This window comes from Gavia stellata, chromosome 1, assembly GCF_030936135.1.
Source record: "Gavia stellata isolate bGavSte3 chromosome 1, bGavSte3.hap2, whole genome shotgun sequence".
Taxonomy (NCBI): domain Eukaryota; kingdom Metazoa; phylum Chordata; class Aves; order Gaviiformes; family Gaviidae; genus Gavia; species Gavia stellata.
In genome coordinates, this window is record NC_082594.1 from 124,072,182 (window position 1) to 124,089,828 (window position 17,647).

At 39.9% G+C, this 17,647-nt stretch overlaps 1 protein-coding gene across 1 annotated transcript in view; it reads left to right on the top strand.

The window, feature by feature from the left end:
• IMPG2 (interphotoreceptor matrix proteoglycan 2) overlaps positions 1–17,647 on the top strand; it is a 78,910-nt gene that overhangs the window by 8,459 nt on the left and 52,804 nt on the right. The window contains exons 3-5 of the mRNA XM_059822282.1: positions 3,332–3,498; positions 12,131–12,162; positions 12,261–12,284. Of these exons, the coding sequence (XP_059678265.1) occupies positions 3,332–3,498; positions 12,131–12,162; positions 12,261–12,284 (223 nt within the window). The remainder of the gene's footprint in view (positions 1–3,331; positions 3,499–12,130; positions 12,163–12,260; positions 12,285–17,647) is intronic.

Here is a 17,647-nt window from a genome sequence, read left to right on the forward strand (position 1 = left end):
AACCTCCCTGGCCAGCAGATAGTCAAAAACCCGCCACAGGGATGGGCTCCACCTTCGAGTTAAAAGAAGCTCAATCACATTTATTGTGGAACTTGAACGCACTGGTGAGGGTGGTGTCTCTTCAGTTCTCTGGGTGACCACGTCAGTGAAGCCATGATAAGAACTGGCTCCCACTTTGACACACCTGAGGGAAAGATGGACATAGAATCATGCTTGTCTCTTTCTTTACATGAGCATGATTTGAACCACCCTGAAGAAACTATGCTGTTCTTGGAGTGGCAGCTCTCATCTAACTACAAAACATTGAAAAGGTGTATGAGAGAGAAAGACTGAAACAAAATTGTTCCTTTTCTTAGCCAGGTTATGAATTTGCTCTTGAACACCATATAGATAAGCATACTTGGGGATGGTTCTTGGGTTGAGCCCTTACAGCCTGGATTTGTTATCCTGCAAAGCAATCCCCTGCTTTACAAACTGTCCAGTTGCAATAAACAAGACGATGACAAGATGGACTGCATGTCAGCAAGGTTGCGGGGTGACTGTGTGTGGCAAGCAGGTCACCATGGCTGAGGATGCAGTTTCCTGGGGAAGGCTAACAGAAGTGTTTAAATGGCAATCGTGGTAGATGTTTACCTGGGGTTTTAATCCCTTTCTGTGTGTCAGAACTAACAAACTCTCACACTACTCGGGAGAAAGAAATGGGCCAGACTTTTCCTTCTGAATACGGAAGCAATTTGCACCATGTTGTCTGACTTGCTGCTCACCACAGTGCGAATGGCTAGATAGGACACAGGCTAGAGAGGACAGAATGTGACTCCTTATCTGCGTCCCCTTTCCTCCTTCCACAGAAAACGTGACCCTGTTCTGACAGCTTAGGTCTGATTAATGGGCTTGAAGCCCGCAGATGGCACAAAGCCTTTGGGACTGGAATTCAGTGGGGTGTCTAATTCCGAATGAAAGGACACAGAACAAATCCCTAATCTATTAGGAGCTGATTGGGACAACTGTTCATACAGCAGCAGCTTGTGATGAGGCAGTGTCTTGCCTGAATACATTTCTTTTAAAAAAGAGATTAGACTTATTTAAGAGCATTAAGGAAAACTGCCTTCAATTGTTACTGCCAATTATTACTTGCAACTGGAAAGCCAGTCCTTTGCCTGTTGCCATTTGAAAACTGTAGGGTTAGACAGTGCCACTGCAATGTATTTGCAAGCTATTGCCGTAGCTTCAACTCTTACTGAGCCTGCTGAAGACTTATCCCAGCCACAGGAAGTAATCTCATTGCAGGATTGTCGCTGTACAATGTTGCACCTGGAGTAAAAGATCCATTAGTCAGAATGCAGGATACAAGTAGCTCCAAAAGAAGTGAAAGCGAGCGGTATTCCTTAGTGTAGGCTTCTGGATTTGAAACTAGACTTTGGTCTTTTCCTGGATACCCTGCTTTTACGAGTGGGATGGTAGAGAGGATACTACAGATGTCATTCTGCTTCAGGAAGCTTATTAGCACTCCAGCAGGATCCAGAAATCCCAAAGCAGGATTATGGCTTCATTGCCTGAGGTCTGTGCAGAGGTCATATGGAAATGTGGTCCCTGCCTCAAAGAGTTTGCTTTCTCAGCTGCTGAGGAAGCAGGCATAACTTGAGGGGGAATGCGAGAGGGTGCATGGATGCTTGTAAATTTGGCTATTTATTTCTCATTAATAAAGATGCATAAGCAAAACTGATCGGCAGCATCTTCGATACTCCTTACCTAATTACTGTGTCTTACAGATAAAGTTACCTACCTGGAAGCTGGAGGGGTGCTACAGCAGTAATATACTACTGACAGTTAATAATTCAGAGTTTGAGGACTGTATTCTTCTCTAGTCATATATACCAAATGAGCTACAAGGCTAATCTCCACGTAGGAAAGCTGTCAGGAATGTGGCGTGGGAATGAGAGATATCTGTGTATCTGTAGAGTTCCACAGTGGAGAAAGGGTCTCAACTGCTCTGATAAACTGAAATTTGGGGTGGAGAAAAGAGCTTTTTCTGCATGGTGCCATCCAGCGTGCCAGAATTAGCTAAGCATGTGAAACAGTTCTTAACGTTTCTATTTATACACCCTTTGCATTTAAGAAAAATGTCCATCTCTTAGTTGAATGAAGGGATGTTTCCATATGTAATCTATGGGTTAAGTTTTACACAAGTACATTCAATCAATTTTGGAATTCAGAATACAGAGTAACAAGAAGAAATAGCAGGGAAGTACTGGTTTTGGCAGCCTGGAGCATATTTTTAAGCTTATTGAAGAAAATGACTTTCCGAAGATAGATTCATGGTCAGTCTCCTGTAGGGTCTTGCTTATGATCTCAGGACTTTCCCTGAATGCAAAGCATTCCTCTGCTGAATTGTGTATATATAAGTAGTGAAATCCATTTAAGGCCAAAAAGCAGGTTTGTCTGCTACTGCTCCAGGCTGGCATCTGCTGCGAGTGATTTTTAGAGTTGTTTTCCTTTTAACATTGTTCTTTTCCAGGACACAAGGAAAATCCTATAAATCTTCCTCTCTTCCAGTTATCCTGGGTCACAGAGAGGTTCTTGCTTGAGCATTATGTGACCAACTGCTCTGATTGGCAAAGAGCACTTGAGAGATAGGGAGGTTAAAGCAGCTGGCATGGTACAAGGTAATTTAACCCTTAATTCACAGGCTGTCTGTTCAGTCAGAGTTGTCTAGTTCTTTCTCAGTGCATTCGTACAGTAGGGTTAGAGACTGACTTATTTCTTAGCGTATTATGTTGTTGTGTCATCATCCAGCCTTGTTTTTGCAATTATAATTTCTGAAGCTTATTTTAAATTCTGTGTAAAGGTGAGTCCGAAGGAATTGTTACTGATTGAGCCTCTCAAACTTTGATCAGTGCAACTATCATTCTTACAAATTAAGCTCCAGCTCTACTTTCTGTGAGGACATTTGCCATACTATTTTGGTTTTCTAAATTTTCTAAAAATTTGACCCATTGATCAAGGGCAGTTTCACTCAGTGAAAATACAGTTGCTCCTGATGGTTGTTAGGAGACAAGTGCACTCTCTCTCACTCTCTTCTTTTTTTCTTTAATGAAGTAATTAATTATTTCAGTAAAAAAAATCAGGGAGGGAAGTAGTATGAGTGTGGAAGATCCACCAGATCTTCATTGTCAGTCTCTTCAACGCCTTATACATTTACATGTAGGTGTATAGTCACTGTATTCTATACATTAACATACTGAAAAGCATACATTTGGACAACAGTATCCTGGCCACCTATGCATGGAAGCACTCCTGTTGTACTAACACCAGACCTTTCTTGTGCCTTCAGTGTGTCAGGAAACAGTCTGGGAAGTCTTCAAGACATTCTGGGATAGACTGCCAGAGCATGAAGAGTATCACACCTGGATGAACCTGTGTGAGGAAGGAACAATGAGCATTTTTGAAATGGGCACGAACTTCAGTCAGTCTGAGGAGCACCGGAGTCTGATTGTGAAGGTGGGTGTGGCACTTGGTTGGTGTTTTCTCATGAGCAAGGGCATAATGTCACACTGCAACATGCAGCTTGGCATGTGGCAGGCGGTAACGTGAGGAGCACTTGAAATGGACAGGCATGAGTACCCCAGCTCTTGGATCCACAGTTCTGAGATAGTTCCAAACCCAAAGTTGTAGCTGATTTGATGGAGGAAAAAGCAACGATGATGAAGAGAATGTTGTCTTCAATAGGTATGTTCCTGACAAGTAGGTGATGTCTAGACTCCTCTCCCGAAAAGGCAGCGTGAAATGAGGCAGGCTGTGGCGCATTGCCCTCTGGTCTGAACTGGAGGTACCTTCAGCTCAAATGGCACTTCAAAGCAGGAAGTTCTGAGGTGTATTTCTGATGCTACCAAGATCTATGGCAAATTTTTCAGAAGTTCAAATTGGAATACGAGTGTAAAACAATTTAATAAAAAAATGCTGAATATCTTGGTGTATTCTCTGCTAGTTGAAGCAAGCTTATTTTAGCTTAAAGCAAATAAAAGGAGCATTAAGCTAAACTAAAGAAGGCTGTCTGAAATGAAATATGAAGATGTCTTTTCAGGAGTGTTTGAATTTTAAAATGAAGTCCTTAGTACAAAATTAAGTGCTTAACTTTGTATGCATGTAAGATACAGTAGATATCTTAATTTCTCTGGATAAAAGGCTGTCTTAAAATGTATGGTGGTTTATGGATCTTCTTTAAGATTACAGTGTCTTCTATTTTTGCAAGCTAATGGATGAGTAGTTTCATGAAACTTATGATAAGTCTTAAATGTATGACCTCATAGAATCAGTAATGGTCTGCTAGTATAGATGTGCTGACATTTTTCCTTTCTGCTTTTTTTATGGACTCCTATGCTAGGAGTGTGCACTAGGGAATGTGAGTATGAAAACTGTTGTGGGTAATGGAGAGAGGCTTTTTTCTGGACCTGAACGTTAGTGTTCACAGATGGATGCTAGCCAAAGTTTGCTTCTGTGATGTCTGTTGGTACTGTTGTCCTTTGAAGAGTTTGCAAAAAGATGGAGACAAATAAAATTCACGTGAACTTTACTTTCTCCTTCAGGAAAAGTGCTGTTCAGTCTCTATCAGAAAGATTTGACTGGAATTTGCTCTTTTGCCATCAGATGGCTTCTACTGGTAGGGGAGGTGTACCTCAGAAGGTGGCGATACTTTTGCTGCTCTTTAATGAGCAAGCTATGCGCCATATGTTGTCTTGGAGAATTGAGGCCTGCCTCTGTGCGATTGGCTATACACATGTGTATATGTATGGATGTTATACAGTAGTATTTAATACACATACTAAGTTTTCATGAGATTCTTAAAGCAAGTCACCTGTCAGATTTTTGTAAGGATCAGATGAACAGATTTATGCCAACCATAAAAAATGATTTTAAATATTCTTTTTTTTCCCCCAAAATTATTTTATTTTACTTCCTGTGTGATCATGTTAAATGAAAGTATTTTACATAGGATGAATACTAGCCTATTACCTAGGATGAATACTAGCCTATCTAATTTCTTTGGATATTAAGTAGATTTACAAAGTGTGGCATTATGTTATCCCTCCATCTCTTTTCAAATTGGCAGAAATGGAAAAGGAGAAGGCAATTCTAATCCAAAGGGAAGTTTTGCCTGCAGTATATTTCTTCATATAAACCTTCCTTCATATAAATTAACTCCGCTTGTATTCCTTACTGTGTAGCTGTATGTCAGGTGGAGTATAATTCTGTATTATACAGAATGTCCTCATTCATCCCATTCACACGGTCATTCTACACTTCTTGGGCATATGTGTCTAGAACTCTGATACAGCCAAAAATTGCCCCCAAGTGTTCATACTTGTGCTAGATAATTTTTGAAAAATCCCAGAGGGGAGAAACACAAGCAAAAGTAACTATCCATTTCCTAGGAGCCTTGTACTTCTTGGTATGAGATTGAAGCACTGCTGCCAAACCAGCACAATCTTGTGCTGTTCATCGGAGCATTTACAGCTAATTTACAGTATGATAGTCTCTGTAGGATACCCACATAGCTCCTGGGCACATTTTTTGACTTTATAAATTACTGAAATAATGCAGCAGTTCTGGAGTAGTTGGTTAAACTGTTTTTGACACCTGCTTTCCTGCTTTTTCGGTCCTTTAGAGAAGACTTTTTTTTCTTCTGTGTGTTCTGAGGCTTCTTCAAGGAGGGTTTTTTAGCTATAAAAAAATGGCTCCCCTGCATATTTCTTTCTACACTTTTTCATTAATTCTGTGCAGCTTGTCGTACGAAATGAAACCAGAGGTTTGAATTTTCATATGCAGCCTATTGTTATAGTAAATAAGATTAAAGGAGATTCAGTTGACAGTGCTTCCTTTGTTTCTTCTTTTAACTGCTGGGACCTGCTCACCAGGCATGCAGTCAGGAGGTGGTTTGGGTATGTGGTGAGCTAGACTGCTAGTGCCCTGCCCTCACATCCAAGATGTTCGGCAAAGCAATACAAACTTCTGCTTCCTCTGTGACGTGTTAGGGCTGAGCAAAGCTGTTGGGGACAAAACTTGCGTTTTTCTCTTCTGTTTGTAATATTTCTAGACAATGGACTTACTGCAGATTGAGAACCAAATACTATAACAGTCAAAATAACTTCTTTTGTAGACTGGTTGTCTACTGTATCTCCTTAGTATGCTGAGGAATCTCTTAAGGTTCCTGTCCAGTTTTTGGAGCGTCGTACAACTTCCATAGAGGCATCTGCTGCTGACAGTGATTAGGGAGAAGAAATCAAGCTAGGTGGACTAAAGCCTCAATTCATGTGACAGGTTTTTTTTCCTTTTCTTTTTTTCCTATTTTTAAATTGTTTTAGTTTCAACAACACAAAGCTGTGCTGCTGTTTCAGCCAGGATGCACCTGGAAAGGGTGTACCACACCAACCAGATGCTCTTCCAAAGTTTGTTTGTTGAAGAGATGTGGAAAGTTCAGAAAATTTGTGGCTTTAGTGGTGGCTAAAGAGAATTTGCACGCCTTGAGGCTCACCAATCTGTAGCATATTCAGAGCAATTAATATAAGAGTTTGCAAGCAACATTTTGTACAAATTGCATCAGAAGATGCTGCACTGAATGTTTAAGTGTGAAGGAACAAAGTTAAAAGAACTGAAGGTGTGAAAAATGTGGAGTGGTAGTAGGAAGAAAGATATTTTCAAGAGGTTTAAAAAAGTAGATGTAAAGTCAAGCACATCCTTATATAGTCTGTGGTTCTTTAATATAATAATAAAATAATAAAACCACCAAAAAATATGATGTGCAGAATACACTGTAAACACTCAGCTTCTCTTGAAAGATACTGGTGAGTACCTTTCACCTTATAGCTACCTTGCAAATACCTCATTGCGTACATTTTTATGGAGCCTCAGGTGATTTCACATTGACTAGTAGTATATATGCTCATGTAACAAGAAACAATGTCAGGTCTTGTTATGAATATAATCCATAAATGTATTGTGATTAGAAGAGGAGGCACAAAATACACTTCCTTCCTAGGGAATAAAAAAAAATCTTTACGTTGTGTTTATAAATTTTTTTACTTCCCATTTTTTATTAGTGTGACATCATATAACAGAAAACAAGGGAATAAGACACACTTGCATGTTGAACATAGGACTGTTTTGTAAGAGAAACTGTATTATAACATTTAGCTATAGCACATGCTGAAACTTTGAAGGTGGCCTTTGGCTGTGGAAAAAAAGAAGTGTTGGTGATTTTCTTGGATGATTACTTTGAGCAGTTTTACAGCCTCTTGTTTAATATGCTTTTGATTGCCAGTGTGCTCTGAAGCTAACCCACACTGATGTGTCTATCAATCAGAATATATTTTATTCAGCAAAACAAGTAGATAGACTGCTGTGTGGATAGACCCAGAGGAAGAAATAAGTGACAATCAAGACGTAGAATACATCCAGTATTGCTGTGTAGCTGCCAAGTTCCTGCTGGCATGTGAAGATCTCTGAACTCCATGATTCCCCAACCTTTGGCCATTTGTTATTCGTGGCAGTCTCAGAATCCTTATTTCCAAAAGAGAGAAGAGACCTAAGCAAACAAGGGTAATGTAGATAATGGTGAAGAGGTAACTTCCTGCTCGAGCAAGAGACACAAGTCAGGGCCATGCCTGCTGCTTAACTCTGGTTTCTGTCTGCATAGAGCTTCTCCCCATGTGGTGATGAAGCACAGCTCAGCAGTACCTGCCACCACAAAGAGCTGCAGGAGCTAGTCTGTATGAAATACTGGTGCAGTGGATATCTTGAAATAGGTCTGATAATATACCTTGATGGATGGAGAGGACCTAAAATTCTAATGGTCATACTTAAGTTGTTTAACTGCCACATATCCAGTTAAGTCATGGGGGGGCTGAGATAATTCTTGTGACCTTTCTGTTCATCAAAGTGCTTAAAGCAAGCAAAGAGGCCCATCGACTTGCATGACTTTGTCATTGTTTTGTTGGTCAGTTAATTTGGGGCCATTTTTTAATTCATCAAAATCCTGAAACTTGATGCTTTACAGTTCCTGGAGAATTCAGGAAATTTAGGTTTTACCAAGAGACTCTAATGGAAGTTGGAGGCAGGCAGACCCTCATCTTTCTAATAAAAGTGGAATCTCCTTCCCAAGTCCATAGCAAAACGCAGCTTAAAGCATGATACTGTGGTGCTCCCATCGTAAAGTTCTGTCTGCATCCCACATTTCCAGTGTGGGCACGTAACAGGGCAAATCTGTCCTTTATGACAGACTACATGTCCCAGTCGCTATTTCTCCAAACTTCAATCAAATTTCAGGAAGTAAAGTTTTAACGAGTTGCTGTTCCTTGTCGATCTGATGACAAGCTACAACAAGGCATGTTGAAAAAAGCTGTCATGAGAAACGAAGAATTAAGGGAGCTCATGTAACTTAACTCATTGAGTAGATGCTCAGCTATACCTGCTGAGGGCTCATATACAGCCCCATGTGTATAACAAAGCATATCTGAACAGTGTTGGGCACATGAGACATGTCACAACATGGATTAGGTCATGAATCCTTTCCAAAGGAAGCAGGTCTGTGTGATTTTTGGTTGCTGCCGAAAGGGAGATTTGTGCTGTGTACACCTTTTGGTGGGGCCGAGAGCCAAGAGTTAAGCTGAGAGTTAGCCGTGGAAAGGAGTCTGTAGTGCAGCTTTGTCTGAGAACAAAAAGGCACACAGTCTCCCTAGGAATCCCCAAAACAGTAACAGGAGGTACTCCTACCAAAAGTCAACTCGAAAAGCTCCTGGGCCAAGAAACAAAACCTGCAATTGTGTTGACTCAGCAGTACTTTTGTTTAGCATTGACTTGTCAGCCCATCAGCAGCTCTATCTGTTTCAGTGTGTTTGGAACACAGACTAACTCAGCTCCCAGCTTTAGAAGAATTGGTATAATAATATTATGAAGGTCTTGCTTCATGAGGAACAAATTTTATGCAAAGCATCTGTCAGAGGTAGCTTCACTGGGTAAAAGCTGTCCCCTTGAGCTTTGGTGTGGCTGCTGCTGCTATGTAGAACTATTTATAGATCACTTAAAGTATTCACAGGGTAAAGATGTTAATTAATCCTTGCAGATCATTGTGTGGTAGGTATGTTTATAACTCCATCATATTAATGAAGGAACTGAGCCAGAGAGGTGACGTGATTTGGCAAAGGCCAAATACTAAATACTGTACTAAATGAGAAACGAAGCCAGTATTAGAACACTAGAGCCCTTGGCTTCTAATTAGGGGAAAAAGGTGACTGTTTGCCATGAAATTGAAATATGTCAGTGCTTGCCTCCTGTGCAGAGTGGAATACAAGTTAGACATTTAAGAGAGAGGAAGGCAGTCGCACCACAAACTATTGCAGACCATGCCAGCTTTAGCAATAGGAGGATGCTTCATTTTCACGTGCTCAGTTGAAAAAACCCAAACATTTAACATAATAAAAACCAAGTCTTATATTTCAGTCTGTAGGACTGATCCAAAATGTGTGAATCTGTTTTTCAGCCCTCTGTAGACTGGAAGAAACTGAAGACTGGGTATTGAGATCATACTTTCCTTTTGAATTTACCGTAAGCCCTAAGATTTTACCTGTGACATAGAGCTGCAAGATGATAATAATCTCTGTGCAAGCTTTACATTGGCATATGGGTTTTAATGGATGACTGATAACTCTTTTATCAACTTGTTTGTAATTTACAGTTCATGCATTTTTTTGTTGTTGTTTTCACAATAGCTTCACAGCATTATACAGCAACCAAACGTAAGGGTGACAGTCTTTAACATTATTTCTCAAAGCTGCCATTGAATCCATGGGAGACTTTTGTCTGAGAAAGAATTGTGAAAAGTCAGGTCATTTAAGCAGTCATTTAAAGCATGCAATCCTTTAATGTTGTTTCACAAAGATATGGTTTGCAATGAAGAGAGAATATTCTGTCCTGAACTAGGTGAATTAAAGAATAATCCAGCTGCCCCATGCAGAGGCTGTCATTCAAAGCCAATCATATAGCACTAGGCTTTGCTAGTTTACTACAAAACTGGATGACAACTTAGGAATTTGATGCCTTTTTAAAAAATGTAGATGTGGAGATAGTGTGTCATGTTTCGTATTCTAGGCCTTGGCCATTAAAATAATAATTTGGCATTTCGGGTTTGGTTCTTAAGTTCTTTTTATAATTTATTGAATAGAAGACTTGGAAATAATAAGACATATTGGTTAAGTCCTGGACCCAGGCTCAGGAAAGTTGGGTGCCACCAGCTCCTCAGGCTGTCCTGTACTAGAGCTTTGGACAATGCACCCCTCACTGGGGCATCTCTGTTTCCTTGCTCTATGAAATGATCAGGGCTATACTGACCTCTGCTGTAAATGGCCTTTGGGCTAATGAGTAAACCTGCTGGATACTGACTACCAGGCGGTATTAAAAATACGTCTGGGGCCCGCAGTAACGAGGTTTGTTTTTCCTACAAATGGCCTTGACTGACTGAATGCGGAAGAAAGTCTCTTTTTCTCATGAACAGACACCTTTTACTAAAAGGGCTACCACTTATATATAACTTTCCAAAAGCTTGTAGAGAGGGAAGCTGTTTCTCTATTGCTTGCAGATACCAGTGCACTAAAGCTGAGTACACGCATTTTATAGAGCAGCGTAATGATGCCTTAAAAAATATTCAAAGTCCAGTACAGTTTTATTGGCCTTGAGTTAGATGTTTCACTGTTAGACTACCTAGTCTTGCTAGTTTCTTGGTTTGTCACTTAAAACTGGTCTAGCTGTGTCTTAATTTTTCGTACTAAAGTATCTCCAAATACTTCATTTAATGGACTTGTACAATAAAGGTTGGCCAAAGGACATGCTGAAAAGCAAACTGACTGAAATTAGTATTTTGGCAAGCCCTCCTCAGGCTGATATCCAGGCTGCCTGCCATTCTAGCTGTGATCACACTTACTGTCCACAGATGTCCTGAAAAGAAGAGAAAGGTAGTCATTGGGGTGGCTCCAAATCAATAAAAAATGAACTTCTAGACTTCCTTAGAAACACAGGGGAAGAGAATGAACAGGCTAACCTGTTCAAAAAGTCTCTTTTGCCTTTTCAGTCCTCCTTCATGAAAAGAATCGCCAGGATAGCTTAGAGTGTCAGTCCTTAGGTCGCTGAATACATATGGGTGTTTTGCAGAGACGTTTTCAAAGTGGAAATACTATGTGTGAAGTTTATTGTAATTTAACTTCAAAGTAGATATTTGAGTTGATCCACCTGGGTTGAGTTTTTACTGAAAAATATATCTGCATTAATTATGTAGAGAAAGCCAGCCCAATGAACAAACCGCCAAACAATCCCCTTTCCCATAACACCAGAGAGAAAGGAATTTTGTGGCTGGACAATAATCTTCTGTAAGTATTTTGTATTCTGTTCACATTGGTACAGATGCAGGATACAGCATTATTCCTCAACAGCTATCATGCTGCAAACTGCTCAAGAACTCCTCCACTTCTTGTGGGGTTCCCCACAGAAGCTCCTGTGACTCCTCTCTAGAACCAATGTCACTACACCAGGAGACTTTTGATGAAAAATTGTGAACTGTGTAGCCCTGTCTTAGTCTTTATACACCAATGATTAAAAAAAAGTCATCCCTGTCACTTGTATGACCCTAAACAAAGTTATCAGACTAATCCTACTACCTTATTTTTAAGCTGTAACCGTACTTTCAAAAAGGTGGTTTTAAATCTATGGACAAGTAGCAAAAGTAGTAGTGTATTTCTTAAGATGGCTTGCTTAAAAGGATCTTATTGCTAGCCTCCTCTAAGGTGAGTGAATATTCTTCCTGCAAAACAATGCAGGAAAATGAGGAAATGCAGTACATCTTCTGACAAACCTAGTGCTCTTTACAGCATCTCTTGTTGACTTTCAGTTGTATTTTGGAAATCTGGGACACCTTTTCGTTTCAGCGAGGACTTGGTTAATAAATTTTGAACTTAAAAAATGAACATAGAACAAAGAAAAGAGAATTATTTCAGCACGGGGGAGGAAACAAAGTGGTATAAACTGCATTTCAGTTCCTTTCACCTTATGATGTTCAAATATAATTAGGGTTTGTTTGTTTGTTTTCCAGAAACTCTCCTATACAAAGGAGGCAATGAGCAGGTGAGTACTTTTGTGTGCCTTGCATTTTATTCTGCCTGGAGATAACAGCAGGGCTGAGCTGTGACATTTTGTAACCTCTTCTTTCCTTTTCTTGTCAGCTCCTGCACTGATTGGTCATGTGGGTAAGTCATTCTCCCTTTTTAAAGCCTTGTGATCAGTCCTTTCTCCAGTTCTTGCTGCTGCTGGAGTTGATTTTTGCACTGAAGATGAACAAAATTCACCTTTGTGAAGGTGAAGGGCTTATAGAAGGGCGTATAGAAAAGTGCAGTGGAGAAATCCTGTGGTTCTCACATGTGGACCTCTCCCAGGCTGTCCTGGCATGCTTGGCATGCTCAAAATATCTCAGCCGATCTGGGGCTTGTACTTTTGCTTAAGTATGTCATCATCTTCTTGGCCTTCAGGCACAGGTGCAGGCTATTTACCTGAAGAGGTTTAGTGGGGGAAATCCATTTTGGGAAAGAGATGTGTCCATAGTTACTTGTGTTAGTGTTCCGGTTATCCTGCGAACCTTTCCCAAAGGCTTTAAGGTAGTCCTGGTCATTGTTACAAAAAAACAAAGAAGTGGAATATTTTTTAAATGCTTTTTAAAACAAATTTTGAAAGATGTGCTCTGCAAACAGTTACAAGGGAACTGGCTGCTTGGGCTCCTCACACTTTTAACAAGGCAATAAAAATGAAAACCAGTTTGAATTGTGGCGGCTTTTTACCAAAGCAAACCTGAACTTGACCTGTTATTTTCATGTCTTTTTTGAACGGAAAGGAAAACCAGTTCAAATTATTATTACTCCATTCCTACTCAGAACTTAATCTAAGCTGTTATTTTTAGGGCAATTCAAACCCAAACAACCTAGTGCTGAACTCATCTGAAAAATTAGCAGGTTCAGTTCCCTGCCTTACTGGCCATATAAAGCTATGATAAATATGAGTAATTCATTTAATGGGAAGAGTAATCACTTAACAGACTTCAAAAAACCACAACTTCCCAAATTAGGTATCCTTATAATGATTTCGTAACCACAACATTATATATTAAAATTAATAACATGAGACAATAAGGGCAAAAGTGATTCCTGAGAGATTGGTTTCTCTCTGTCCTGTTGAGCTGAACACTCTTCTGACATGAACACTACCCAAAGCCTCCAGGTCAACTGGGTAGCATACATCTGTTCAGAACTTTCACTGTTGAGAATGCAACATTGATCAAAATTTTATATGCTTTTCTTTTCAAATAGAAAATAAATAAATAAAGAAAAAAATCTTGTCCTTGTAAACTTTGTGGATCCGATTCTTTCTCATTAGCATCAGTCATTCTCTAGACTGGCTCTTTACATGAATGGAACCACATGTTATTTATCAGAAAATGTGAATTCAGAGATACAGTAATCTCAGTTTGAATGTTGAAGACTCTGAAAAAATTCATCTTTCTGAAGAAGTCTTGAGTTTGAAAACCTACTGTATCCCTCTATGTGATCATTTAAGAAATCTAGTAAATGTGGAGATAGATGAGAGGAATTGGAGTCAACACTAATTAATCTAGAGTCCATACATGCGCTGGGCTAAACAACCTAACAATGCAAAAAGCCCAGCATTTCACTGAAAGGTGCATCATCAGTATACAGTTGTACTCTTACAAAAGCCATTTTACCAAGTGCTTTGTGACAGGCATTGAAGGGGTTCCAGTAGACAACTGGCAAGCTTTGCCCAAGTCAGTTCACTGTGGTGCTTTATTGCATCTCTCTCAAAAACACAGTGCTTTTATCCCAGTATATATTTATTACTTCAGATTGTTTGTACCTTTAGGATGGGATCTTTGTTATCACCGTCAGTTTAAACTTAGGTTTCACTGTATCTTTTCCTCTAAAAGTTGTTGTTTGTCTTGTGCTTGGAGATGATAGTGTTGTATTGCATAAAGAGAGTGATACAAGACTGAAGCAGTGAGATGGAAACAGGTAGATTTGCTCTGGATAATGGAGCATCAGGAAGAACTTAATATAATTTATTTTGGCAAAATAAAAAAACCCCATAACCCTTATTCTAAGAGCATTCTGGGCATCTCTGCACCCAAGGTTTAAAAAGTGAAGTTTGTAAGCCAGGGTCATAAAAACATTGCCTGTCATGGGTAGAAGATGTCTCATCAAACTTCAGACATCCTCTGTCGAGAGGAGTGAGTGAGCCATCTCAGTATTGCCAACAGCCAACATTATTATTTCCTGAAAAAATATACTAGACTTCCCAGCACACATCAAAATAAAATTAAGACCTTTTAAAAATGTTCTGTAAGAAATCGGAGTAAGGACCTAAACCAGGATCACCCCCAGTCCTTAAGGCACAGTGTGGGAAATCCAGCGTCAAGTCCCTCTTGCACAGAAGATGTGAGTGTGCTTCTGCCATTTCCTGGGCAGTGCTGTAGTCACCTGCTGACCTACGTGTGCAGAGAGAGGCTGATCCAATGCAGGGCAATGCAATGATTTGAGCATGGCTGTATTGCCACCCAGCTGTGCCATCTGTGTCAGAATGGGGCACTGACCTGGTCTCATGTCTCAGGGGATGGCAGGACTATCCTAAAGCACCAGCTTTAGGTATCTAGCTGAGATGTTCAGGTGAGGCTCCCACATTGTCAGGGAAAGACAGGCTTCTCCAGAGCATGCCTCGAAGCAGGGGTCTGACAGAGAGTGCTCTGACTTGTCCTCTGGGGAACTCCAGTTTCTCTGGTGACTGCGCAGAAGCAGTCATTTCAGTTCAGAGGCCTAGCACTAGGCATATTTCTCATTCCGTTTTCCCACTGATAAGAACATACAAATTTTTGCAGTAGGTTTGTTTTCTAGAGCATAGCCCAGGCACAAGAAACTAAAAGAAAGTTTTCTTTTTATGAGCTTGGACCAATCTTTTTTTTCTGTGAAACAATTAGGGGTCCATTTCCTTAATTTGAGTCTGATCTGGAACAGAAGGCAGAGCCTGGATATCTGTTGGTCATATTAACTACACTACCTTTCTAGAATAAAGCAAAACTGTCTTGAAAGCTATAAACAGCTGTAGAATTGAAGCTGTGGTTTAAATAATTTAATACATCTCATAATCCTACCTAGATGTCAATACTGTGTCTCCATCTAGCTGGAAAAAGCTGGTTTCAGCTAGTTAAATGGTAGGATAGTTTTAGCGTAGCCTACAGAAAGGAGGCTTGTACTTGTGTAACTTACTTCCGAGAATAACTCACAATCCGGCATTACTGCCAATTGCATAACAGCAGGATGAAAGTTTGTTCCCATAAGGCTAGTGCATGCATTCATGTAGGTTAAACGCTCAGCTAGCCTGGCCTTTTAAGGAACGGAGGGATTAAACTAAGTACCACTGAGGAGAAAACCTCAAAGAAAAGTCATATATGGGACATAATCCAGATGTGTATAGAGCAGCCCAGTGGACACTGTGGAGTTTTGCCCCAGTGGGAACTGTGGGAGCACTACATCAGCTAAAGACTTTTAATAATTGCTTTATTCAGTAGGTTATTGGGACTTTGCATAATGAATTTTGCTCTCTTAATTTTGGAGTATGTCTCGTGACAATAGGGCTTTGTCTAATTCTTGGGGGGGTCAAATGCCAGACCTTGAAAATCAAGTAAAGGCAAAGGAGTAGCACAAAATTGCTGCAATAAGAAAGCATAGCTTTTATGTCAGAGCCTTGCTTGAATGCTGTATGCACATACTGAAGAAAAGATAAGGAGTATGGAATAGTTGAAAAGGATGAATATAATGCACTACTTTTTCACTTCTTCAGAAGTGGCTGTTAATATCAAATGAAATAACTAGAAGCATGTGTCCTTTCTGAGTGGTGCTTGCTGATTCTGGACTCGCTGAATTAGTCACAATAAATCATGTCCGGACCTCCTGTCTTCTGTCCGTGTTCTCTGCTTTGAAATATATTGGCAAATGTAGGATACATATTTCATTGGTGGTGGCAGCAATGGTTGATGATGTATCAACTCAGATTTTTTACCTTTTATCTAAGTGTACCTCATGAAAGAAAAAGAGTTTGTCTTCCGTGCTGGGATCATTTCAACAGTTCAGCAGTTCTGCCTGCGGTGAAGTAGAAACATACCTGAGCTCCTTTACTGTCTGCATGTGGATTTGGCAACGATGTTGCTTGTTTCAGAAATTTTTGAGCATCTGCACAGCTTTACCCCATGTGAAGAGTTTCACACTGTTCCTCTTCAGCTGTATATTTTCTTTTGTGATCCCTACTATCAGGTAGCAAATATGAAAGGTTTATCCTGCTTTAATTAAAACCAAAAGAGGTCAAAATTCAAGAACTACCTAAATGAAAATTAAGATAAAGGCAAATACAACTTAAAAGGAAAAGAATCTGAATACAAGGCTCAGTCTGGCATTCTGTACTTGGATAAAAATACTTCTGAAATCACATACTGCGTTCAAGGACATGTTATTAAAATACATAAAAAGGAGAAAATCAGACCATAAAATGATTTTCCCTTCTTTGTGCAATGTGAGCATTGAAATAATAAAGTTTAAGAAAAATAAATGCTTGACATAGCAAACTAGACTTTAGGACATTCAAATTGATAAACAAACTGATGTCCAGAACGTGTAGTACAAATCTGAAGATGTTACCTTCTTCAGCCACAGAGTTGAGTTTGTGTTAAATCTTGAGGAGTAATGTAGAGAAAAATGTAACTAATAACTTTATAAAATTTCATGGGGGGTGTGAAATGGTATCACCGATGCCCCATTTCAGAGGTCCAGGGTGGTATTTCTCCTTAATAACACAGTATGGTTGCACATAAAGAACTTGTTTAGGCTCTACAGTTGCCTATGAGTCAATGGGACGCTCTGTGCTTTGATGGACTGGAACCTATTGAGTCTTTTCCTGACATGACTGATGTCACACAGAAGTACTTACCATGGGGTTTGAAAAAGGGGGATATAGGCTATATTTGTGAGCTGTGTTTGCTGTATTAATACGTATAGGCTGTTTATAAGCACTGTTTGCTTCAGATCAACTTCTGAGGCCCTTACGGGTCTTGTCTTACACCTGCCTGGATCCAGGTGTCTAAGAGAGCTGTGTGATCTGAAACGGTTGTTTCTGCCAAGGAAACACAGTGCAGTGTTGTTCGTTCTGCTGCTTAGACATCTGCTTGTGCATATTCCTTCCTGCTTCTCCATACATATGTGTGTTTTTATATTTTGCTTACTGCTCAGCCAAGGTGGTCCAGGGCATCACTCATGCAGGTAGGACAATAGAAATTACATTTGATATGTATGTGTCTCAAATTCGCAATAAGCTCTTGCTGGAATATAGTCCCTCCACCTGGAGTGGCTCGCTTGGGTAGGTATAGTTAAAAATAAAGCCTGGGCCCTGTATTAATCCTGCGGGGGGGAAAAATAATCCCCGATATTTTAAATGGTGTGACTGAAGTGGACTATGAATCTGTGTTTACCTGGAAGAGCAGTGTGTTCAGGCCAATCAGTTTATG